The sequence below is a fragment of the Sprattus sprattus genome, assembly GCF_963457725.1.
Source record: "Sprattus sprattus genome assembly, chromosome: 8".
Lineage (NCBI taxonomy): Eukaryota > Metazoa > Chordata > Actinopteri > Clupeiformes > Clupeidae > Sprattus > Sprattus sprattus.
The window spans coordinates 10,277,618-10,304,098 of record NC_137927.1 but is presented as its reverse complement, the minus strand read 5'-3'; the positions used below and the strand labels follow the sequence as shown (position 1 = coordinate 10,304,098).

At 41.3% G+C, this 26,481-nt stretch overlaps 1 protein-coding gene across 1 annotated transcript in view; it reads left to right on the top strand.

Moving 5' to 3' along the window:
• Nucleotides 1–611: 611 nt before the first annotated feature.
• The window catches only part of pepd (peptidase D), a 42,583-nt gene continuing 16,713 nt past the window's right edge, over nt 612–26,481 (top strand). Inside the window, exons 1-9 of the mRNA XM_080843013.1 lie at nt 612–632; nt 2,901–3,084; nt 4,796–4,923; nt 6,107–6,170; nt 10,157–10,204; nt 10,919–10,980; nt 11,577–11,621; nt 20,611–20,686; nt 25,969–26,015. Of these exons, the coding sequence (XP_080699139.1) occupies nt 616–632; nt 2,901–3,084; nt 4,796–4,923; nt 6,107–6,170; nt 10,157–10,204; nt 10,919–10,980; nt 11,577–11,621; nt 20,611–20,686; nt 25,969–26,015 (671 nt within the window). The 5' untranslated portion in view covers nt 612–615. The remainder of the gene's footprint in view (nt 633–2,900; nt 3,085–4,795; nt 4,924–6,106; nt 6,171–10,156; nt 10,205–10,918; nt 10,981–11,576; nt 11,622–20,610; nt 20,687–25,968; nt 26,016–26,481) is intronic.

The following is a 26,481-nucleotide window of genomic DNA, read 5'->3' as shown; positions in this document are numbered from 1 at the left end:
TGGTGGAACAGGAGACTGAAATTGTAAATAATGGTTTGTGAGAACAACGGTAGCCTATTGCTGTTTTACGTTTGACTATGAAAAATGTAGGCCTACACTGATACATTTTACAAAAGGAGAAATGGCTCAATGAGTCATTGTCATTCATATGATATGGTGTTTCGATGATTGTGTTTTCAATTTTGCACTTCTGTGTGCTGTAAATGCTTGGTAGTGTGCAGCAAATGCTTAGTTGTGTGTACTAAATGAATGTATGTGTGTGTGTTTTGAAAATATGGCTGTGAGTACCAAATGAAAACACGAGTTCCATTTTGTGAACAGTTAAGAGATTTGATAGCAAAGAGTCATCTTGCAAAGGGAGTGTGTCAGGTTTAACAATTTGTGTGTGAGGTTTTCAGTTTTCTGTGTGCAGTTTTGAGAAAGCCGTTATTGTTTTGAAAAACGGGTTTTGGCAACAGTGAAAAACTGTAAACAGACCTTATATGGGTTTATGAGTTGGCAAATACTGTGTCATCTACTGTGCATGAACACATCACACGCTGGATCACTCACGTGGCTCGAAGGGAAGCTGATCAGCTGACGCCGCTGTCACATGATTCAGTCCACGCGATCAAGATGGCCGCTAGTCAGAGGTGAGTTGTCAGCTCTTCCATGCCAACTCTGTCTGTATGCATTTACGAAATATGGGTTGGCTGGAAATAGATTGGTATGACTGCGTAGTGTTCTTCTTGGACCTTGTGCTGGAAGTCTGGCGTGCCTCAGTTCAGCCCAGTAGTAGCCTACGGAATATGATTTATTCTCTTGTTTATACAGATGTGAATGCGTGCAGTCTTTGTTTCTCTGTGTTTTAAAGCAGTAAGTTGCAGCAAAACATAGCTTTGTCACATATTTCTGTAAGAATAGAACTGTGGTTGGTCCAAGCGTCCTTTCCTTGAGAAAGGACACAGTCCGTGCTGTAAATAGGATTCATACTGAGTTTGCAGTTATGTTCTCTGCAAATCCATCTTTTTTTATTGTCCTACGGTACCCTCGTCATATCTGTAGTTTTCTCGGGCGGTAGGTAATGTAATGCATTGAGCTGCTCTTAGTTTTACTAGTGTGACGGGGTTAATTTGTAATACATTTTCACTCTTCTGCCGTCCATACTAGATTGTTCTGTGGTTTGGACCAGACAAACGTTGACTAACTGGCTGGCACGAATCATAGCCTACCTAGAATTGCTCACCTATACAGCTGATAAAATAAATGGCACCCAGTCCAGTCAGTTATTATCTGATTACCCAACCACTGTGCAAGTTACAATAAACCTCTGCATTTTCTTTACAGCAGTTTCCCCATCAAATCTTACTTTTGGCTGCACAGTTTATATTTAGATTAGATTTGAGTGGTAAAGGTTGTCGAGTGCCCTTTGATTGCAGGTCAAAGCTCAGATCAGGGCACTTTTTATGGCATTATGGCTCCTTATCTCAGAACAGAGAATACGATACTATCTGTCTTATCCGCAGATGATCATATTCTGTCCTAAGAGTGCTCTCTTGGAAGGGCCTTTTGTCACAGACTCAGAGGTCAGATAATGCAAGATTTGATCAGAATGGCAAGCCACTGACAACTTGTTGATTTGACTTTTTTTTTAATGTCATGGTTAACTGCTTAACTACAAAATAACCCTTGTGGCTTTTAGTACAAAAATTGACAAAAATACACTAAATTGAATGTCCGCAGTAGGCAAATAATAGCCTACATGTTGAGAAATGCAATAAGCAGGAGATGAAATTGAATTTCTTTTATGTCGGTGTCGATAACAGGAAGTGGCTTCAACAGCACATGACGTCTTGGTCTACACAGCAGTTTTTGAAGTTTAAACTGCCCAGATGTGTAGCTGTGCATGCAGTCACTATTCTACAACAAGGACTCAGAGTGCACTAATCAACAACATGACCTTTGACAATTATTTACTTGTGTAATGTTGACCAAAGGCCCCTGTTTGGGGAACGTAGTAACACATTGTTCCCCAGATATGGAAGTGTAGTTTTGTTTATGGCAAGTATTCACCTCAAAACTGCTGTGCATACTATCCTGGCGTCTTATTTGAAAAGTGTGGTTTGATATTTCACCTCTAAGTTGTAGTCTAGGAGGTAGGTCACAGGCTGTTTCCCATATCTTTATCCTTTTTTTTCTAGCAGAAGGAATTGAACATCCAGAACTGTTATGTATTGCAAGTGCTTGAAAGTTTACTAAATGAGCCAAAATGGGAAAGTTAGACCTAGATATAACCCTTGAGAACCTTTCTGATTGAGTATATCAATGTCATTACATTATGCAGATATAATGCATGCTTTAATTAAAAAATAAATATGAGTATCAACCTTATTATGATGTATGAGCAATTCAAACTTTTCAAAAGTAAAGAGTTGGGTCGAAGTTGGTCAACATGGGGATTTAAGTATGAATAATGTATCATAACAACTCGTCTTAATCAAATCTAGACTGCTGTGATCAATAAATCATGTTGGTTGTATCACCTGTTGAATATTAGGCTAATTAATTTTGTTTTGACCATGGCTGATGGCAAGATAGAATGAAGGACTTTGACATTCTGCAGCTAATTAACTAGGCCTACTGATTACATGCTGCTGTATAAAATCAATCACCGGAAGTCATTTTTTTGACTTCACAGCCATGGTCTTGGAATCATCTGATGCGTGTTCTGTAGTTTATCAATGAGCTACTTAACCAAATCCTGAATATAATATAATTAATAATAAATGCAAATTATTTCACGTTGTCAACTTTTAAAATGTCATTCTACCACTATAAGTTAATGTTACCCACAAGTTCTGTCAAGCAAGCTAGCCCACTGAGTGACTTTTTATCTGTCATTGTGGTCCTTGTGTCTACAGAGCAGTGTACTGGCTGGGGAAGGACACTCTGAGGGTGTCTGCTGCACTGTTTGCAGAGAACCGCAGACGCCTCAGCAAGGCCCTGAAGGCCACAGACGGAGTTCAGCCCAAGTCCTTGGTGCTGCTGCAGGGAGGGGAGCAGCAGCAGAGGAACTGCACAGACACCGATCTCCTCTTCAGACAGGTAGGGGACACGAGGCGTTCATACATCTTACAGTCACTTTACGTAGATGCCATGTCTCTCACTATATGCAGTATGCAGTAACATTCTGATCAAGCTACTGTATTTCAGTATATTGAGATGATGGAAAAATTAATTTGATTGGCAACACATTGTAGTTCATTTTATGGCCACCAGGGGTCTTAAGTGGGGTGTACTAGGAACTACTGCAGAACTATTTCATGTCCTACTGCTCTGCCTTGCTGTGCTGAAATTAATTGGTGGAGACACGCTTATTGGTCAAACTGCTTGTAACTTACTAGTCAAACCTGCAAGCATTCAACAAGCAATCTTAATTAAAATCATATGCAGAATTATGTGTCGCGAGCACTTCATGAAGAAGAGACATGGCATCTGCAAAAAGGGGCCATTCTGAACTGCTACATTTAAATTTTTGTATCTTTGTTTGTAAGACAGCTATTGTAATCGACTTCTTTTGAATACTTAACATTCAAAGGGGTTGTCATATTTTCAGTTTTCTTTAGGAGGATTTAATGATGTGCTGCGATTAATATTTAAAGTTGACATAGTTATGAATATGTCCTTGACCATGTTTTGTCACTGGAGGGGTGAGATACATATCCTTCCACTCACACATCACAGTGCCTGCTTTACCCAGTTCTGTCCATCCTGCAAAACTCTGTTGTCTCACATCTTCTCATTTTCACTTGTGTGGTTCAACACAGGCCAGGGATTCATCCACTCCTTAATGACACATAGTCTGCTACATAATCGTGCATCATTTACATAGGGCTCTGTGAGCGTGTGTGCAGGAGGGAGTCAGTGACTGACTGAGTGAGTGACAGAGAGAGAGAGAGAGCGCACTATACATAGTGATCTAAGATAAGGAATGAGGTCACTCCCCCATCACTCCTGAGAATACTTACCGTTCTCCTCTGCAACCCCACTTTCTCAGAGCCCCCCACTCTAGCAGAGACTTTACCACAGGGAGGCCGAATCATACCCCCCCCCCCCCACACACACACACTACCCCTCTAAGCCTCTCTTCCCCCTGATCATCCATCACCCCGTCCTCAGGTTGTGGGGGACACAAGCTGCAGCAAAGAACACGATCCCCACATTCATCAGAATCAGGCTCAAGGGGAAGTCACTCACAGACCTCCCAAGCTGACAGGCTAAGGTGGTGTGTGTGTGTGCGTCTGTGTGTGTGCATCTGTATGTGTGTGTGAATGTAGGCTTGTGTCTCTAGAATTCTCTACAGATCTGTGTGTGTGCATGTGAGTGTTCTTATGAGGACTGAATGCTTACTCTTCCTCTGATAAGATACTATGAGTTGCTGCACTTATAACTGCTTTCTATAGATATTTACTGTCTTCCATGGCACAGTCTGACTTCCACATCATTATGCCCTCAGCTTCCTCTCATCCTTCAGCTCCGCTATTAGAGCTTTGCGCCCCTAAATAATTTGACAGGAAAAATTCAGGGAGACTAAGGTCCATATTAAAAAAAGCTACTCTGGATGCAATTGTAGGATGGATGAATAGCATGTACCCATAATGTTCTCATGGGTGTGAGTGAGTCTTTGGGCACTGCAGGATGTCTGTGTTTATATGGAGGTTGCTGAGAACTCTGTGAGGTGTGGCATGGAAACTCACTCCGGAGCAGCCCTGACTGCCTGTGTGTGCTGTGCCCCCCCCCCCCCCCCACTCTGCAGGAGTCCTTCTTCCACTGGGCTTTTGGAGTGACTGAGGCCGACTGCTATGGAGCCATCCATGCCGACTCGGGGAGGTCCCTCCTCTTCATCCCCAAGCTGCCGGAGAGCTACGCCACCTGGATGGGAGAGTGAGTCTCCTCTCCTGCTCCTCGGTTCAACTGAGGGAACAGGGATCTTTTTCACCCTTTATTTCACACTTTACTGCTCTGTTAAAAAAAACTTAAATGTGTGTTTGATATGAAAGTGCCTGAGCAGCTTATAAACTGTTCTTGTTCTTTCTCTGAGGGTGTCATTCCTTCAGCTGTTTCACACAAATTTCCTGAACCCTACCAAAATGTTGTCTGTAATGGGATTCATATTGAGAAATGTTTGTTTTGAGCTCCCCATGATAGCTGCTGTATTACCGTATTTATGTAAATGCTTTTTTTGTCAGGGCCATTTTCATAAGCGGAGCTTTGAAATCATCTGCTAAAGTAGTCATTATTTCTCTGTATCTTCTCTAATGGCTCAGCATTTCTGCTGTCTATGATTGCTTGGCAGTGTTACAATTTTCCGTTTGGGTAGTTTTCCCTTCTCCTGAGTCACCACCAGGAGTAAATGGTACTGAGCAAGCCATACAGTTCTTATGAAATGTCTGCCTACTTTCTCTGTGAAGTTTCTCTCTCAATGACCTGCTGCTGAGAATAATACAATATGAATTGTAAAAGGGCTTCACTTCAAGGTAATCGAGAAGCAGCATTAGGGCTGACAAGCTCTTTGATCTTGGCTTTTCATTGTATTACATTCAAAGGTACCAGTTGTAAAGATGGCTCTCTACTCTACTATTGTGATAGAGACTCAGACCCAGCTATAATCCCCAATATTGAAAGGCCTTATTCCATCCCTGCATTTATGTAATTATCTCTCGCTTGACATGCGTAGAGAAACTCTCAGTTAATGATAGTCGCTGAGTCACACTGCGGTCTGGTCTCCATGTTTAGATTGAGGAGCTTGTGCTCTCTGGCTTGTTATTTATACCTGGAAATGCGTCGGATTACTCAAGATTCATTATATTTCTTTAAGATTAGAGAGTTAAGTCCATATGTTGTGTTTTATGCTGCGAGTGCGAGTGACACCAGGACATGATGTGAGTGTTATCTTCTTTTTTTAGACTAGAACTCTCATGGGTAGCACTGTCTTTCTGATTCACCCAACACTCCAAAGGCCCCAAGAGTAAATTCACTGGTGTAAAACGGATGCAGTTTAAGAGAGCTTTAAACACTCCCTCCAGGATAGCTCATTAAAAAGCATCTCTCTGATGTCTGTCGACAGGATCTATCCACGGGAGCACTTCAAGGAGAAATATGATGTTGATGAAGTGCACTACACCTGTGATGTAAGTATGGAGAGAGTTCTTCTTTAACAAGAGAAAGTAATAGAAGGGAATTGTGTGTGAAATGCTGTGATAAAACGAAAATATTATAATGAAAATGCCGTGGTAAAACTGAAAGATTGTGATATAGAATGAAATATATAATTATTCAATGATTACATAATGATACTTAGTTAATTGATTAATGATACCCGCTGCATTGCTACATTGCTGCCAGGTGGTATGTGATCTTTATTAAGGTGCCCAATTAAAAGTTAAACTCTAGAGTGGAAGAATATGCAAAAATGCTGTATATTCCCTCTCTATGCATAGTTTATTTAAGGTCTTTCTGGTTTGGTTTCTGCTTGTTTAACATGTAAAAAATATGACTACACATTAGCATGTCATTCCTGGATGGCCATTTTTTTCCCCTGTTGCAGCATTCGCTAACCACTAATTAGCAGGACTGGGATGAAAGCCCATTAGCCCTCCCTGCTTATCATGTGTTTTCCAGATGAAAATTAATGACAATGTAATAGCCTGAATGATGTTGAACAACATTAAACATGACTGAGATCCAAAGGCCATGCACTGTTACACAGGCAAAATCAAACCAGTGTTCCACATATTTTTTACGCACGGCAACCATCCTGCTTCGCTCCGTCAGCACTCTGGGAACTGCGTACAGTTATAATGGGCGATAAAATAAAACTAGAAGTAACTGCACAGTGCTGCTGGAGAAATTTGACACAGTTTATGTTTGTATTTGGCATTATGCCCAGTAATCTTTCTTTTTTGTAGCATTTCTGCTTATCCTGTTAGCGCCTCTCACTCCAGGCTAGTCTGTGTCAGAATAGGACATGCTGCCTCGGATGCCCTCTGGAAGGAGCACACCAGGAGGGTGGCTTCCCAAAATCTGAAATTATTATATATACACATTGGTAGTTCAAAGTGCTTTACAAATGAGCAGGTATAAGAACACAGAAAAAAAAGATATTCAGAAAGGTAAAGTGCATTGAAACCGAACCGAAGAACACAGAAAAATATAAGGTTAAAAAGGAAGAGAACATTCAGAGAACATCAGGTAAATGACCATTGAACAGTTAGCAAAAAGTATCTGAGAACAGTTCGGGTTTAGTCTAAATTTGAAACTGGCTACTGTTTGAGATTCTTTGAGGTCTTCAGGAGGTTGGTACCAGAGCTGAGCAGCATAGCAGCTAAAAGCTGCTTCACCATGTTAAATTCTGACTGGAGATCTTACCAACAGAGAGGTATTTTGGTCCTGCTCCATTTAGTGATTTATAAACAAGCAGCAGTACTTCAAAATCAGTTCTAACTCACTTCAACCTGGAAGGCACTTTAAGGACTTAAGATTTGAAGTAATGTGGTCAGTCCTTTTTTTTTGCCAGAACTTTAGCAGTTGCATTTTGTACATATATAGTATGCATAGAACTTCAAGTTATGGGGTGGTGGTGATGGTGACAAGCAGTCAAGGAAGTTTGGGTGGGATGTTGCTGTGTGTGATTCAGCTTGGCCCTCCTTTTTAGAAAGCCTGTCCTCAGCCTTGGAAGCCTTGGCATAGTGATGATAATGGTTGCTGCACACTAGTGTTATCTATTTCTGTGAGCTCTCTCTGTTTGAGCGCTCTAGATGACTGGTGAGATCCCGGGGGACGTTGGAGCAGATGGTTGGCTTTGCGTCATCTCAGCAATGTCCTTGTTGTCGTGCTCTTGCGTCATTCCATTTGAGGTGTTTCAGCTTTAGGCACCACCGTGCACATTTGAGCTGTTTTAAAAGCGCTATTGAAAATAGTGACACTGGATATTCCCTTTACTGGAGATGTGACTGCCATAATGATATTTAATGGTTTCCCTAGACACAGTTTCACGCATCTTTAGTGGAGAGAAAGCAAGGGATGATTTCTCGGATGGTTTTCATGTGGAGGGCTGGATTGGGTCCTAATGAAAAGACACTCAGTTGGGTTGTCTGTAAGCCTCAGCAGAATAAAGTGAACATCAATGCCCTCATCCATCAGTTTAATGGCACAGATATCCTTGGTCAATGCAATCAGTGTTTAACTATCTGCATAAATAACGGTTACTTAATGGTCTTTAGGCTTGGGAATTCTTATTTAAATGACTGTATTTAATGTAAAAGCAGATTAACAAGAATCCCCATTTGTTTTCCCTGTTTAGGAAACACACATACTGTCAGCTTGCCCGCTGTTAACTGTGTCCACACTAATCTCACAATCCCAGGGATGCACATGATTGGCGGCTGGATGCTGATGTAATGTTGCAGGCTGGCATGGGTCTAATTAATGAATGAAAACACCTCTGGACCTGCTCTGGGTACTGCCTGCATTTGGCAGTATTGTGCCATGGTACCAGTGCATTGCATTAATAAGTTGTTCATAAATGGAGTTGTATTATTCTGAATCATTGGGTGAATTTCTTCTGAAGGTGAAATAATTTGTCCAAACAAGGCTACATTCAGGTAATCAGCACGGATATGTATCATGTGTTATACGAGCGTGGATCCAGATTAGCCCTTTCTCACCCTCGCTTCCCTTTTTAAAACTGGTTTTCCCATATACAATGAGGAATAGAACTGGAGTGATGTAACTCCTGTGCCCTTTTTTGCCCTCTTTGTGGAAGTTCTGCGCAAGCCCGTTTTCAGGGAAGAATAGCTGCTAGCCTGTTCCCGCCTCAGGGCGTGTGGTTGGTGCTCTTGACCTGCACTGTCAGGTGGCCATGGAAACTAACCCATGTGCTCACTCACCAGAGAAACGTCTCCAGATTGCCTCTTGAATGGTTAATGCCACTGGGTGTCCCCAAAAAGTCAGCCGGTCTCCTTCGACTTCATGGAGTTACTGAGAAATGATTGAAGAGGTCTGTTTTGTACATTTCAACTCATGCGTCAATTTTTAATTTTCTTCTTTTTTTTGGAAAGGTAATAGGTGAAATTAAATAATTTTCATAAATGCAGTGTTTAAGGGTGACGCATCCTTTCTTGGTGCCAGATTTGCTACAGTGAATTGAAATAACTCTAGAAATGGCCACCAAAACTTAATGTCAATTTTCACTCTCACGAGCAGAGAAAACTTAATTTTTAAATGATATTTGGGCTATTCTAGCCTATAGAACAGCGAAGAGTAGGCTGAAATGAATGGGTGTAAGATGGGATGTGGGGCCAAGAAATTACCACAGCCTGCATTTTAAACCTGAGGCCCTGTGTTGGGCCCTGGGTTGGGCCCTGTGTGGGGCACTGTGTGGGGCACTGTGTGGGGCCCTGTGTTGGGCCCTGTGTTGGGCACTGTGTGGGGCACTAAGGCCCTGTTCAGAGGGGGTTCTTAAAATATATGAAACTTTCATGTCTGGCCTTTCTCCTTTATTCATTATTGTGTGAGGTGTGGCTTAGAAACTTCTGGCAAACAGCCATAACATCTTCACTCTTCACTGATTTCCAGTTAAGGATATGAAAAAAAGTGGTTTTCGTAGTTTGTTTGCAAGAGAGCCTTTGGTGAGATATCCAGCAGAAATGTTTAGATGGATAGCTGTGACAGAAGCTGAGGGGATTTCAAAAGGGATTTTGCAGTCTGAGCTTTTTGTATTGATTTCAGTGTTTGAGTTATGTCTGTGTTCATGCTGATCTATTTGGAGCTCAGGTTTGTGTGTGTGTGTGTGTGTGTGTGTGTGTGTGTGTGTGTGTTTGTGTGTTTGTACTGAATCTACTAGCTCATTTCTTCTAAAATCTTTGTGTTGCTGTGACTCATTGTCTCATTGTAAGGCATAAGCAGACCACAGAGCTTTAATAAAGTCTACTGAGCTCATCTGAGTTTTGTCATTTCCTGTTGTCTCCATCAAGACGGCTCTGTCAGCTCTACTGATGTGCGATGCCTTCCTTCCTGACCACAGCACAGGATGATAAGGCAATTAGATCAGCCTCCCTGATTCTTAATGACCGTCCACTCTGCTCTCTCACCAGCGCTGCTCTTCTCTGCTCCACAGATTGCTGATGTCCTGGCCAAGCTGAGTCCAGCAGTCCTCCTGACACTGGTAGGTCCACTGCCATCATGGCATCACTGTCAGCATCTGTACAATATCCTGGGCCTTAGTAGCAGCAGTAGTCTTCATCAGTGAAAGTCAACTGAGGGCAGAGATGAGAGTAGTGATGCAGTGAGAGCGTCGGGAAAGAGAGACTTAATAGTGATGGTTAACTATTTTTTCATATTTTCCACATCTCGTTTAAACATTTTAAACTTAAAAAAAAAAAAAAAGAAAAACCTGGTCTGGTCATAATACCACAGCTTAATAAAGTAAGCGTTTATGTGGACTCCTATGTATGTTTTTTTTTTTTTTTTTTATTAAAATCTTAAATCAAGACAAAGTGTATCCTCTGGCCACCACGCCAGTGGTAAATAAAGAAGGAATTTATTTGAATTTGTCTGTTCTAAGCTATCTGTCTTGATGAACATTTCCTGTTTTTTGTACACACACTATGTCATGACGCGATGGCGCACAAAATTTCACTGCATGGTTTGGTTACTCCATAGATGAAACGATCATTCCCCACAGTCAACATCACTGTCACTCCTTTGTCGATCCTCAGTGGGTTTGTTGTCATGAATTGGAATAAGTCCATTTGGCTCTCTCTGACAGCTATCGATTGTGTGGCTTTGTGTTCCTTCAGCGGATGGGCATCATTACGGACTTGAAAGTGTCCTCTGAAATGTTTCTGCTTTTTTCTGCTTCCTTTCTGTCTCTCTGCAGCGCGGTTTGAACACCGACAGTGGGAGTACCTGTCGCGAGGCCTCCTTTGAAGGAATAAGCCAGTAGGTTTCAGCAACATCAATTATTCATTAGTGTAATTATCAATGGTTCTACAAGCTCATTTCCCTCCATATGAGCAGACATGCTCAGCCGCAGAATGGAATTATTTTGATTATGGTTGTTATTTGGCCGAAAGAACGTTATCCACTCTAGGAGAAATACTCCGTTGCTCATATGTGTCTGAGAACACATTTAAATTCCATGCAGATCCGGCATTTCACCTGGAAACCTGGGTATTTTACCCATGCATTTCTTCTGATGCATTTTGAGATTTTGAATTTGAATGACATTGATAACTAAGTGTGCGTTCTAAGTGTGCGTTCTCATTAAGATCAAAGAGAGTATTTTGAGAAAAGACCATTGTGTGCTTTGGACACCTGTCTTCCCATGCCATGTAATATGAAAGCAATGACCTTTTCTGCAGTGGAAATAGTGTGATCCTGCTGGGTTGGGTATGTGCTCACATTTCCAAACAAAGGATTACTGTGTATATGGAACTGTTGTAGGAGCAGGAGATGTTCTGAATACAATGTGGAGAATGAAGCTAGATGTGTTTGTCCTTGTGCATTGTTTTTATGCGTACATTTTACGTTTACAGATTCACAGTAAACAACACCCTCCTGCACCCTGTAATTGTGGAATGGTAAGTGGGGATTTTGTATTTATGAAAATAATAACAGATAAGTTTCGGTATGCCACTTTCTTTCCACACTGATGGCAAGATATGGGTTTTTGGACAGTGTCAGTGTTAAAGTAATATCAGCGTTATTTTATTGTATTTGCATTGTATGACAAAGGTTGCAAATTGTAAATGTGAATTAGGGACATGTGCATATGGAATGCTGAAAGTGTTTTACACAATGATCTGAATTGTCAGAAAAGTCATAAAAAAAGTCAAAAATCAACTTTTTCAAGTAAAAGGTAGTTGAGTGCTTTTGGGAAAATGCTAGTCACTGATCAGCCAATCAAAGCATCACCATTTTCACAATTAAGATACACATTACACAATGAGTATTTGCATTGTTAACATTTATGCCAAGGGCGTAGGTTTGCATAGGGTTGGTAGGGACTAGTCACGACCAAGTTTGGGAAAGACAAAAAAGTCCCCACCAATATTTTGTTAATTTGAGAAAAAAAAATGTGCACAATATATTTGCAAACTCATTCGTATCATTATCAATACTATGTTCGTCGCCCAAAATATTGAAAAATACATTTCCAAGTTTTCCAATTCCCTCGAGCCTGCGAGACAAAATGCTGTTATTTAATTGGCTGAAGTGGCAGTCAGAAACACGTCGTGAAAGCTGACTTGCAGAAAACAGCTGCTACTGGCAGTAGTCTCTCACGGTAAGCTACTAAATACACCAGGAAATAATAAAGCTTCATATCGGTATTTCGTTTGGTCTCAGCATTAATATTCTGACCCTTTTGTGCTTTGTAGATAGGAAAAACCCACCTAAAAAGAAGAGAGATGCCAGAAGTTTTTTTCTACCCAGAGAGACAGGCGCTACCAAGAAGCCCATGTCGTCGTTAGCTAGCTAGTAGGAACACTACCCACACAGTGCGACCCTGCTAGCCTTACTTTGCCACCCATTCTACAATGGAAACATGTTTTAAAAGTTGTTAGTGTGTACTGTAGAGCATGTACCTTTTGCTTATATTAAATCTATCCCTATCGTCTGCAATCTTTCGACCAGTGTGTTAGCAGTAGCTGGTCTTGTTGAAGGCAAAAGTAATCAGCAGTCTTTTTAGCATGGTTAGTGATCGTATTGAATTGATGAATTGCTGTGCAGGATAAAATTCAGCCTGAAGCTACAGATGAGGGGTTCAGATAAGACGTTGAATTGTCCATTTTTGGTAAAGATTGCATTCAAATACTGTTTTTTAAGGGATGGTAAGACAATGTGACCCATGAATGTTATCATTCACACTGGCTATTTTGAGAATAAATGTTATACATTGTAGGTAGTAAAAATGTGCAATAAATTGGGATGCCCAAATGTATGCAGCATATAATTAATCAATACAATATTACATTGCACTGCAATCCAGTAGGGTAGAGTGGGGTGAGTTGTGCCAGTTTTTTTTTTTTTAAAGTGACTTTTAAGCGAGGCCATGACAGTAATGCTTCCAACTTAAATATGTACATATATTTTAGGATGTGGTGCATCCTTGGGAACAATCACTTTGGATCTGAAATATAGTATTTAAGAAATATAGCTTTCTGAAAAAAAGTGTTCGGGGGCAAGTTGTGCCATTAAAGAGAATACATTGGGGTAAATTGTGCCAGAAACTGTGATGCTATATAAAAGCTAGACAAATTCAATGCAAAATTACTCATTTAAGGTTTATTTAAAGTTATTTTACAACATCAAAGGCCTATTATAGTGTAGCTTACCAAAGCACTGAAACATGTGTGAAATGTTTTCAAACTTGTCTATAACTGTTAAGACACAACAATCAAAAAACTGTGATCATAGACATTTTACTTTGAAAGGCAAAAAAACTGTTTTTTGAACTTAAACATGATTATCTCTCATGCAAAGAGGCTCTCTTCTTTGCAGGATGAGTTAAATGGCTGACTCTTCAAAAATGTGTGGTCACAATTTTTTCTATGGTTCCCTAGAAATAAGGGGTGTCACAACTTCCCTGCTGGCACAAATTACCCCACTCTCCCTTACAGATGATGTAGGCTTAGTACAGCTCCATAAAACCTGAACCAATTACCTACATATTACAAATTAATTTCAGAACAAACAAATGCACTTCATGTACTTCTCAGTTATGTAATTTGTTCATTAAGGTAATATTTTGACATGCATTCAGGAAACTTAGAAATCCAGTGCAGATGTAGTGCAGGTTGAGGAAGCAGCAGCTGGACCATAAGGGCTTCAGATGAGGAGGAGAACGTTTCGTTTTTTATTTAAACTAAGGTTTTATTATTCTTATTATGTTTAAATCAGTTCCAAGTTCCACAAGTTAGTACACACATGTTAATACATTTAAATAAAGTTTGCCTGTTCAATATAACATCAACTATGTTTTTTTTTAATATGGGGGGCGGTGTCCCTACCAATGCTGAGACCAAACCTACGCCCTTGATTTATGCTCTAGTATATTTATGAAATGCAAAATAAGTGATTTGTGTACTAACGTTAAAAATAAATGAATTCAAAATATACTACTTGCTTAATTATTCAAACCCCTTTGCTTTTGAATTCCATATTAAGGCATTCATTAAAGTGATTCACTCATGATACAGAGGTGTCACTTATTTGAGCGTAACTAAACACAGTTAGGTACTACTTATGTGTGTTTAACGTAGAGATCTCCTTATGGATATAAAGATCGTTCGGTCCAGCTAGGTTGTGAAATAACAGAGGGTATGAAGACTAAAGAGACAAGGTGATTCAAATGCTCAAATGAGGAAAAGCTCAAAGTGTGTTGATGTCCAACTGAGCACCATTGGATTCATATGAATAATGTGGAAGTTGCATCTCAACACCCAGATTCTGTGTAGAGAAGCCTGTCCCCCAAACCAATCATCCAAGGAAGATATTAAATGGTGAGGGAGGCCACCACTGTTTACATTGGGGTTGGGGTGCTGGTGGAGGACAATCTTAAGAGCTCTAATACTGATGGGAAAATAAATATCTTTTGTAAAAAATAAAATGAAGATGGCTTTTAAGGGGGTTGAATACCTTTGCAAGCCACTGTGTATCCCCTTGCTGCTTTGATTTAAGATGAGTGCGATTCTCCCGTGCACGTAAGTTAAAAAATACCCTTTGGGTATTCTCCCCTTGACTTCAGTGTCAGATTTTCACAACATGAAGGCAGTTATGCTCTTTGGGCGGAGCCATTCCAAAATCTTATGTCTTCTTATCTAAACACCATTTATGCGTCTACTGCCCTTGCAGGAAGCTACGAAGTTCCGATGACTATAGTAAGTTTAGAGCCACTTAAAAGTGAAACACCATATTGCATCTCACGTTGGCAGTAGGCATTTTTTGACATTATACATGCACCAGTACCGAATGTTACAAACTGACAAAAGCACAATATATATGAGTGTCAAATTTCACCTACAGAAATAACATTATTTCCATTAACATTGAAAGGAAGGGAGCATATTAGGCCTACATTAGGGTGTATTACATTGTTAAACAGAAACATATGTTTTAATCACATCATCTTGTGAACATGCCTGGCAAGCAATTGGTTAAATTAGAATAAAACTCAATTAAAGACCGAAAAGAGGTTATTAGAATAAAACCATTTCAACTAAAGATTGAAAAAAGATGTCATTAGAATTAAACTCCATATAAATTAAATAATAAATTAAAGATGGAAAATAGGTCGTCAAGTGCAAAGAAAGAGGCTTTGAGTGTTCTGACCTTGTTTAAATAAACTGGATCTTACAGACGCTCAGTCTATTCAGTGATTTCAACTAGAACCATGAAGCCATCATCCACTACACTTGTTTAGATCCCTGGATGAACAACTTCCAAGCCACAGGAATCATCCACATTCTCTGCTGGTCCTCATCCAAATGATTAGTGTTCTGTCTGTTCTATCATTTAGTGCGTTTCAGAGGGTGGTTGCTATGGTTGTGTCCTGTTTTCTTAGACCTGTATTCCGAACCACACCACTAGGTGTCAGTGTAAAGCTTCTTAAGGGTAGAGAAGTGAAGAAATTAGTTCTATGTATGTCATGTGAAGCTGCTGTCACTTACCTTATGAGATCCATAAATTAGTTCCAGTTAAACTTGCGTCCACTTTCTGTGCCTTATTACTTAAAAATACAACCGGTATGATGCCTGTATCTTAAAGGAACAGTATGCAACAATTCCACATTATTTGAGGTATTATTTTAGGCAACTAGTTTTGGTATCATCCGCAAATTCATTTTGATAGCATATGGTCATGTGAAGGACAGATAAACACCTGTGTCTTCCCCACTGGCCATCCAGGTTGTGCCCTATTTAGTTATGTGTTCCGGGCTAGAACACCCTGCAAAAATGGGGCTGAGACATTGAAACGTGCATTTATAAAAATGAATCATTAATCTTAACATCTCAACTACGTTTTTATAAGTAGGCCTTGCAAATGTGTAATTTGGGTAATATAATAATTTGTTTATGTGATCGAAAAACAAATGTTTTCGTTTAAAGTTGTTCGTAATACAGGTCTTCCCTTGCAAAATCGAAGTCTGGTTTATGTTTTCCATTCCACGACATTCACAAGGTTAATGATAGTCCATGCTCCACATTTTCGAGACAGCCAGAATAAACAAGCTTGCGACTTCTATTTTAGATTAACTTCACCTTTTCCACGAGCGTGCCTTTATTCTGAAGGTAAGCGCTTTGGGCGAGATCAGAGTGCGTAGGGGAGAATAACTTGAGGTGCGCAAAACATTGACTTGTGCGAATGGAAGAATCCCACTCTAAATGAATTAATGTTATTGGAGACTACAAAAGAAAGTTATGCATATTAAGGTTTGGTACAGCAATACTACTAGTTTATAATGCCTAATTCACAGTAGTGCTTGTAAATAACTCTCAGGTTCAAATTTTACATATTAACAAACAACCAACCTGAAAAGGATTATTGCACTGCCCCCCTCTGGATCCATTCAACAACACTGTTGTCAAGACAGTAGTTTTGAAGTTTGATACTGACCAATTTTAGAGCACAGTCAATCAATACCTTAGCAGCCTTCAAACGGACCTGCTAGCACTAACCATAACTAACTTAGCTAACCCTAACCCTATGGGTGTCAAGGTCTGTGATCAGCAGAGTGCTATTTTGAAAAGCCTCAGACATTACACCCTTCATAGGATATTATCACTGCAGTCTAATACATCAGTGAGGTGTGATCAAAGGCCAGTGAAATGTCTGAAATGCACAGAAAGACACACACATACAACTGTTTAATGCAAATGTTGACCATTTCTAAGGAAGTCCTGATTGTAAACGCTTAAAATTTGCTCAAATCATCCAAGTTGAATAAGAAATATATTCGCTGACAGAGACTCTCAATTCGCATAGGATATAATGCGACTAAGGTTGATGGAAATGGGCTTATTCACATTAAATCACATGTGCTGCGATTTTGTTTCCAGTAAAGTCGCTTCAAATGTAGGAATGAGTTGGATGGAAACCCAGGTACACACACACACACACCTGCCTACTGAAGAGGAGTGTGTGTGATATTTTTGAGTAGGTTTCACTTCAGTGTCTTTCTCCTGCCTTGTCTCTGGGCTGGGTGCCTGTGTGGGTCTATCACAGCAGAGATCATCATCTGACATTCACTTTACATGACTCTAGTGTGCCCCCTCTCCTGGCAAATATAGCTGTCTGCGGGTGCAGCTTTAACTCTATGTGCAGTTTGGGGAAGATGCTTTATGTCGACGCTGTCACTTTAAGATGGCCGTGTTGAGAAGAGGAGCACTGTGGGATTGCCCTGTAGAATACTGGGGGCAGTGTCTGTAAAATAGCATCTCCACTCAAGAAGAAATTGTTGGTTTGATTAGATTTTTTTTTTCCTCAAAGTTGTGTAGCATAGCGTTTTCATTGCCGGACTGTCAGTGTGCGCTTGTGAACAGTGCTGTACAAGTAAAAATGTATTGTTCCAGTGAAGTACAGTTGCCCCATCTTCTGGCAGTAATTTCAAATGTATTCAATACTGTCAGGGGTCTCCATGGAGAGCTGAGAGACGATGCCTGGACATCAGAGTGTGGTGCAGAGAAGCAGCGCACTGTCTGCAGAACAGGCAGGAGTTCAGTTCCAGTGGCACATCAGGTCTTTTCCCAGCAGCTGCCTAGAGATGTGGGTCTTACCAAGCTTTAGTCTGAAAATATTCCATTAGAAGTGGTACATACTCTTGAACAGGATTTAAGCAATTTTTTTGATAAATCAGTATCAAGCATGGATTAAAACTTAGTTTGGCTTGCTTTAAGGCATATGGATGTAGAATGGGTAGAGCTGAGGGGTAGGGCAATGGTAAGCTTTCCTCTGCTAGAGCAATGTAAGTGTATACTAGATTTGTATGAGGGGTTCTGTTCCTGAAGCAAATAAAATCTATTGGCAATGCACAGTTCAAAAGAGCAACTATTAGTGAACTTAAGTGCTTATCAGATGCTGGCAGTAAATGTCAGACCGTAGCTGTGCATCAAGGATGCAGTAGATGTTACTTAGCGTTAACTAAGTGTTCCTTCAGTGTAGTGGGTGTAAAGCACAGAAGAGAAAATGGATGGGTTGTCTTATATCCATTGTTTTACTGGCAGAATAAAGTTAAAATATGTATCAGTTTACATTAAACTGAAAACATTAAAAACTCTCTGATGCCCGTTCTATGCAGCCCAAGCCAAGACAGGAGGGTTCAGATCTTCTTTATGGGGTAACTGCATGCTTGCTCCCAGAAGCAGAGGCTTTTCTCTGTGCTGTGAGGGCCCTCCCAGGCAGACCCATAAGCCATCCTGCTCGGCTGTAATGGTCTTTTCGCCTGGTTGCCCCTGGTATTGGGCTCAGGCTGTCATTATTCGCTGGAAAGCCTCTTCATTATGGAGACTCTTCAGCCCACTGCAAACTTTCCATTTCCTACTCCCCTTCTGCTTATTACCCAGCATTACCAACAAGGGTTCAAGGGCCATCCCGACCAGATGAACAAGCCTCTCCCAAAAACGAAAGCCCACCACACATTCTTAAGTCATGGCCATAAAAAAATCCATCTTTCATCCATAAACAAATTCAACACTTTTCGATTCGATGCATGTTTGCATTTTATACATACAATACATGAGAATGTGTGAAAAATAGTCTTATTGCCCAGTCCTCACTGAAACAAAATTGGCTCAATCTGATATCTCAGAGAGGTGTGTCTGAATAGTAGCCTGACGATGTCATACTCATAATTCTAGTCAGAATATGAGTCTGATACTGACCCATTGGGCTGTGATTATGGGGCGTGTTTCAGCGAACAAGGGGGAAAAAATGCCTCTTTGCTCAATTGGATACCTAGAACCAATCAGAGCAACGTAGTATTACCATCTGATACATTAAAACTTTAACCTGATCCCGTAGGATGGACGGCAAAAACATATTTTCGATCGACAAATGCCTTGATCGCGTTTCTCTGTTCCTCTTTCAAAATGAATGCGCTGTCAATATCTGTTAAGATATGCCTGCTCATGTTACTTATTAGCTGCAAGGCTAGCTAGCTACTATGTGTTTTAATGGATTTTTGGTGTAAGCGTTAGCAATGACCTAACAATAATGGTCTAGAGCGCTTCAGTTAAGACATACAATCCTCGGCAACATTCGTGTTGCACATACACAACTAACCGAGTCAATGTAGACATAAAAATAGTCGTGTAGATAGCATAATTCACATAAAATATGTCCCACTAACAGGCTCAGGATACGCTGCCATCTTGGGAGGATTTCGAATCTACCGCTTGATCATCTGTCCATCATCGTATAAAGCCTGCCCTGACATTTTGATTGGTACGGAATAATCCGACCGATGATACTCTCTCCCAACTAGCACAGAGCCAGACCGAATCTCCCAGACCAAAACTTTTGTGGGCGGGGTTCGGGCTGGTATCCAGGCTATCTGAATAGCTCACTTTGGCTGTTTGGCGATAAGTCATTCAGCTAATTAAGAGAGTTGACCAACAAAAAATGTCAAGAAGTACACCTTGCTAATGAGACTTCTGACAGCTTTGATCTTTGAGTGTGCGTGTATGTGTGTGTCAGGTTAACTCCCTCTACCTCAGTCAGAGAGTGATGACTAAGTGTGTGTCGCTGTGTTCTGTTCTCCTGCTGTTACTGTGAGTCATTCATCCGAAAGGTGTTTATTGGAATTTCACAGGTGATGCAGCCACTGGATGCTATTTGTGGACAGCCTTAGTACAGTAATGAGTGGAAGTGAAGATAAAGATTTTTCTGTTCTTTAGTGTAAAAGACAGACTTGTTAAGTTGTTAGTGTGCATGTGTGTGTGAATGGTTTGTGCCGGCATATATACGTTTGTGTGTGTTGAGGGTATATACGTGGGGAGCAGGTAGAGATGGGGGGAGGGGGTATTATAGTACCCTGGGACCTCCTGTCTCTGCCTGGCAAGGTTACCTGTCTCTATAATGAAAAAACGTCTCGCCTACACTGTAGAGCAATGGGAAAATACACACTGTGCTCACAAACGCCGTAGGCAATGTCATATCAACCAAAGCTCAGGCAAGACAAGTGCAACTCACAGCATCACATGTAATGGCATAACTTGTTGAAGGAGAGATACAGCGACAATACTCTATAATACATTGAGGCAAATCTTGACTTATTTATTTGATGTTGTACAGTGAGGTTTCTGTGAAGGTAAAATAAGTTTGCTTTCTATGTAATGTGTGAATTGAGAATGGCTTACATTACTTCAGATGCTGATGGCACTGGAAGACTGATAGCATTGCTAGCTTTCTGTTTGCTATTGAGTGGAGAGCTTTGAAAGAGGATTGGATCCTTAATGTTCCTTTAGACTCTGGGCTTTGTAAATCGCCTAGAGACAATTATATTGTTTTGGGGCTATATAAATAAAGTTGGATTGAATTGAATTGCTTTTGTGTTTTTTTTTCCCCCAACAGCCGACTGCTGAAGACCGACATGGAGCTGGAGGTCCTTCGCTACACCAACCGCATCTCCAGTGAGGCCCACAAAGAGGTGTGTGTGTGTGTGTGTGTGCGTGTGCGTGTGTGTGTACACTGATGTGGTTGTGTATGGTGCTAGTCTGGTCTGCTTCCATAGTTCTATGGAGAAACTGGGATAATGGTATATTGAACAGGCTATTACACCAGAAACTTTCTTTGAAACTAAGCTTATAAGTATTAAAGCAGACGATTGTTTCATCTTGCAGTTTAAATAACTGTGCTCATTGTACTGTTGTGTTGTTGCGTTTTCCCAATACTCCTCCACTATAATGAAATGACATGACACCAACACCTCATCTGCGAGTGTGCTGTCTCCTCTACATCTCGCTGAGGTTGGGGAGAGCCATGTTGAAGAAATCCTCAGAAAAATGAGATCGTGTACCTGTACCCTGGACCCCATTCCCACTGCTCTGCTTAAGTCACACATCCCCACTCTCAGTCCTTTCATCACCAAAGTCGTTAACCTTTCCCTTCAGTCTGGCTATGTCCCACCTGCTCTCAAGGTTGCTGTCATCCGTCCCCTTCTTAAGAAGCCCACCCTGGACCCGGAGGTTCTAGCCAACTACAGGCTTGCCTTCCTGTCCAAGGTGTTAGAGAAGGTAGTTGCTTCTCAACTTCAGGACCACCTCAAACACAACAACTTGTTTGAAAAATTTCAATCAGGATTTCGTTCAGCCCACAGCACTGAAACAGCTTTGCTCAGGGTGACAAATGACCTGCTGATGACAGCCGATGCAGGATCACCCTCACTCCTCATCCTCCTGGACCTGACTGCTGCATTTGACACAGTGTACCACACTATCCGGCTAGAGCGCCGCCACACCACCATTGGACTATCAGACTCTGCACTCAAGTGGTTTCAGTCCTACCTTTCTGGCAGAACTGAATATGTCTCACTGGGAAGTTGCAAGTCCAGACAGCTCCCTGTCTCCTGTGGTGTTCCACAAGGGTCGGTCCTCTGCCCCATCCTCTTCATTATGTACATGCTCCCCCTCGGACGCGTCATCAGCAGACATGGGATGTCTTTCCACTGTTATGCTGATGACGCACAGCTTTATATCAAAACTGCCCCAAGCCCCACTGCAGCCATGTCATCTCTCAACGCCTGTCTTGGGGAGATAAAGACATGGATGAGCAACAACTTTCTCCAGCTTAATAGTAGCAAAACTGAAGCCCTTCTTGTTGGCACTCCACACCAGGTTCAGTCATCCTCCTTGACTCATCTCACCTTCGACAGCCAGGTCATCCCCCTCTCCTCCACAGTCACTAATCTCGGAGTTAGGTTTGACTCTCACCTGAACTTTAATGATCATATAAAACACCTGTGCAAAACCTCTTTTTATCATCTGAGAAACATCTCCAAACTCCGCCCCACTTTAACCCTATCAGATGCAGAGAAGCTTGTCCACGCCTTTATCTCCTCAAGACTGGACTATTGTAATTCACTTTTCTATGGGATCACTGGCAAGAACATCCAGAAGCTGCAATACATCTAAAACAGCGCTGCCAGGATTCTGATGAAGGTCCGGAAATATGAGCACATAACACCAATATTACACTCACTACACTGGCTCCCTGTCTCTTTCCGGATAGACTACAAAGTCCTTATAATCACCCATACATGCATTAATGGACATGCACCTCCTTACCTGCAAGAATTAATTACTCCCCAAACCTCCACCTGCACCCTCAGGTCTTCAAACAGCTCGCTCCTCCGCGTCCCCAAAACCAAGCTCCGCACCATGGGCGACCGGGCCTTTTGCTCGGCAGCGCCACATTTATCGAACAGCCTCCCTGACCACCTTGCCATCATCACACAGAGAAAGGTGCTCTGTTCCTCTTCTCAGCTTCTTGCTGTACAGGTTTGGCTTGCGAGGCTGAAGGCCTGTACCATTGGGATCAAAATATGAACAAAACAATAGTGGGTGGTTGTCTACACAGCATCACTACTTGGTCTGAATAACTGGTGTCCCAACATTTAGCACTGAGTTTTAACAATATCAGGAATTTATTACATTATCAGGTTCTGCAAAATTGAGGCTAACCTGATAATGTAATAACTTCCAATCAATGTAACATTTTATTACATTATTGGTATGGCGATTGTTACATTATTGGGAAATGCACTTTATTACATTATTGGGATATTATTACATTATCAGGTTTTATTACATCTTTTAGGGACTTATGAGGGATTTTTTTTATTACATTATCAGGGTTATTACGTTATCAGGAAATTATTACATTATCAGGTTCTACAGGGAGCACAAGAACTGAGCGTCTAGCAGCGATTATCATATCATGATAGACATATATATGATGCATGTATATGAAGAGAATTAGGCCTATGTATTGCTTGTTTTTTTTTCATGATAAAAAAAAACAAAAACATCCCCCCCTCTGGTTTTTGGACAAATCGCACCCTGTTTACAACACCCCTCCCCACGCCTCCATACGCTATAGACAGATGAGTTCTGCTGATGCACTGCTACCTATCTAGCAGACCTCCAAGGTAGTCGAGAGAACACTGAAGATGTGCGGCTTTAATGTCTCAACTAAAACAAAACACTAGAGTGTAGCAGACTACTTTGCCAACTGTTAAAAAGTCTGAAAAAATAACTAGTGTCCAGAGATTCCCCCCAAACGAACTGGAGACCTTAGCAGGTTCTCTCGAAATAGATGAGTCATGATCCCAGGCTCTCTGTTCCTGTTTCTGCTGCGTCATCATCAGTAGCTCAGTCCCAGAGTCTCAGCTCAGTGCAGCAGACTCGTCCCTGGTCTCCCCCTCCTCTCTCGGGCTGAGTGCTGGAGACCTGGGCTGGCTCTGGGCAGCAGCGCTCTCTGCCATGGAAGGCTGGAGCCCACGCCAGCGAGGCGGCAGCCTGGGGCTCAGGGGACGTGTGCCTTGTCCTCGGGGCCCAGAGAGGAGCTGATCAGGGCCACTGGCACAGGAACACAAGTCCTAGACTCCTGCTGTAAAGGGGCCAGATTATCCTGTCAAAGTGTGGCCCACTTCACCTATGTGCCCGTTTTAAACACCACAGGGAGTTCACACACACACACACACACATGTACACACACACACACACTCCCTCTGCCTCAAGAAAGGTTCAATGAGTGTGTGGTAGTTGAACTGGTAGTTCAAGAGCTCTATCAGAGTTGGAGAAAGACAAATTCTCATTTCAGGAAGAAAGTTGAAACGTCCATCTCCCCGTCTTTATTGTGTTGTTCCTGGCTTAGAGATACTGACTGATCCAGACTGATGACCACAGTGCAGATGGTCACAACGTGACAGAATAAATTCTAGGTGTACATTCAATAATGGGGAGAATTTTCAAGTAGGTGTAATAACAAGTACTACTGGTTTGGTGTTATAAATGTCTCAAGTAGGTATGTTTTTGGGTGATTTGGAAGTATAAAAGATTGAGAACCATTTTAAACCACCCTTTTTGCAATAAAAGCTATCCATAAACCGTATTGCAGCAAATACATCATATCAATCCCGACTCTAATCCAAAATGTATGTAAATGTTAGAATAAATCTGCCTAAAATGTCACTTATGTGGGAGTTCTATAAAGCATGTACTGTAGACTTCCAATTCAGCAGATTATAGAATGCCTCTAATGGCAGTGTTTATTCTATTATTACTGTGGCCTTTGCCAGCTAGGGCCAATTGCCTCCTTAGGGTCTGTCCAAGTTCTGAGAGCCTGCAGGTCCAAATCTACTCTGGGCTAATTTTCAGCAGTAGAGGCACTAATGTGTATTAAGTGACATAGGTCTCCATAACTGCCAGATTCACTGAGGGGGTAGATCAAGACAAACGGTGCTGCCTTCTTGCCCCGCACACTCTTCTCTTTTATTATTTGATATTCATTCTGAGGGGTACAGGCCTCTGGGGGCTACAATGAAGTGAAAACAAATGGCTGCAGAATATCAGCAGAGGAGGAAAATCCAATAGTTACTGGGTTCACTTCAGGGCCATACAAACCCCTCAGTACGTTGGGGCCTGAGAGGTCATCAGAGCTGGTCATGCGAGGAGATACGTTTTCACAAATGATTATCAGTCAAACCACTCAAGAATTAGCAGGCCAGTGAGCTTGCACTGATGTGTCAACAATATATATTTTTAATGCATGCAGTCAAGTGCATCCATTCAAATTATGTCTGTTTTTCTCAGTCTGTGCCCTAATTAAGATTTTAGATGTAGCCTGAACTATGTATTTGCTTCCACATAAGTATTGACCCCAATTTTCTGTCTGTCTAATTGGTCCAGATGTTTGTTAGATTCAGTTAGACAGTTTGCCTAATTTTGCAACAAAATATAGTTGTATGTAGTCTATGTGCATCATAACAGTCTTTCATGTGTGTGTTTAGTTTGAGTAATATAGTACTACTGTATTACAGCTGGCATTAAAATTGCTGTTTTGTTGTGAAATATGTGTTGCGGGAACCAAATGTGGCTGAAATGTGTTTTAATGCTGCTTGTTGGCATTCAGAATAGTGTTCCAGTTTTGAACACTTGTTAATTGTCTTATGCCACTTTGTGAATAAACCCGTGGATGTACAGGTGTGAGTGTGTGTGTGCGGTGTGTGTGTGGGCGTGCTCGTGATGGCCAGATGCTGAAACTTTATATCTATAGACACATTCACACTAAAACTCTATGAATGTGCAAGCTTTTGAAAGGTTTAGCGTGAAATAATATCTTTATCAAACTGTGGACTCCAGACAAGTAGATAGTTCATGGTTTATGCTGTACACCTTGGTAATAGTTGAATGAAGTGCAGACTTTTTTTTTATGCAAAAGTGAAAATACAAAAAAAGTTTAGAACAGCTCAGGGCACACGTGTATTATCCTGGACTTTATCATCCTTTTTATTCTCTCTCTTCACTCTCTCACAGCTTTCTCTTGTGTCATCCTCTCTCTCTCTCTCTCTCTCTCTCTCTCTAACTCTCTCTCTCTCTCTCTCTCTAATCTTTCTACCTCTCTCTCTCTAATCACCTCTGTCAAAGAGCTGGCAGCTCAGTGAGCTCAAGTGGATATCAATCATAACATCAGATGAGCAAAATAGTGTGTAATTTGAGACAATTGTCCCTCATTTTCCAGGCTTTCCTCTGACACTCAAAAATGCCCCTTTTCTGTGAGTTTGTGTGTGTGTCTGTGATGTATGTGTGTGTGTCATTAGCCTACAGCCAAAGCAGGAATGACTCACCCTAAACCGGCCTTAGAAATGAAGACATAATAAGATTATCATTCTATTATTCTGAATAACAAGACTCCAATTCTCCCCCGCAGGTCATGAAACATGTGAGGCCTGGGCAGAAGGAATATGAAATGGAGAGGTATGTCACTTTTAGTTTATTTCTTTTTTTCACCTTACATGAATGCAACATTACTGACTTAAAAGGCCATCAGTGACAAGTGCATCCTTTTGTCCCCATATGCAGAGATAATCTTCTCTAGAGTAAGCTCTCTTAGTGGAGGCGCAGTTTCTCTCCTATCTGTGTGTGTGCGTGCATGTGTGTGTGTGTGTGTGTGATCCTGTAGCTGTTCTACACTGGCGCTACAGCTGATAACACACCCTGCCACTTATTCTACCAAGCAGCCTTGAGGCAGTTCACTCAGGTCCGTTTCTACTTTAAACAAGGCTGGAGATAAGCTTTGGCGTTCCGATGGGATTTTCTCTTCTCCTTTGCCCAAACAGACACAGAGAGGAAAGCACAGATAGCAGACAGGAGAGGTGAAAGGTGGGGGAGAACCACTCTGAGGTTTGAGATGACTAGGAAGTCCATTGTGCCAATCTTTAGA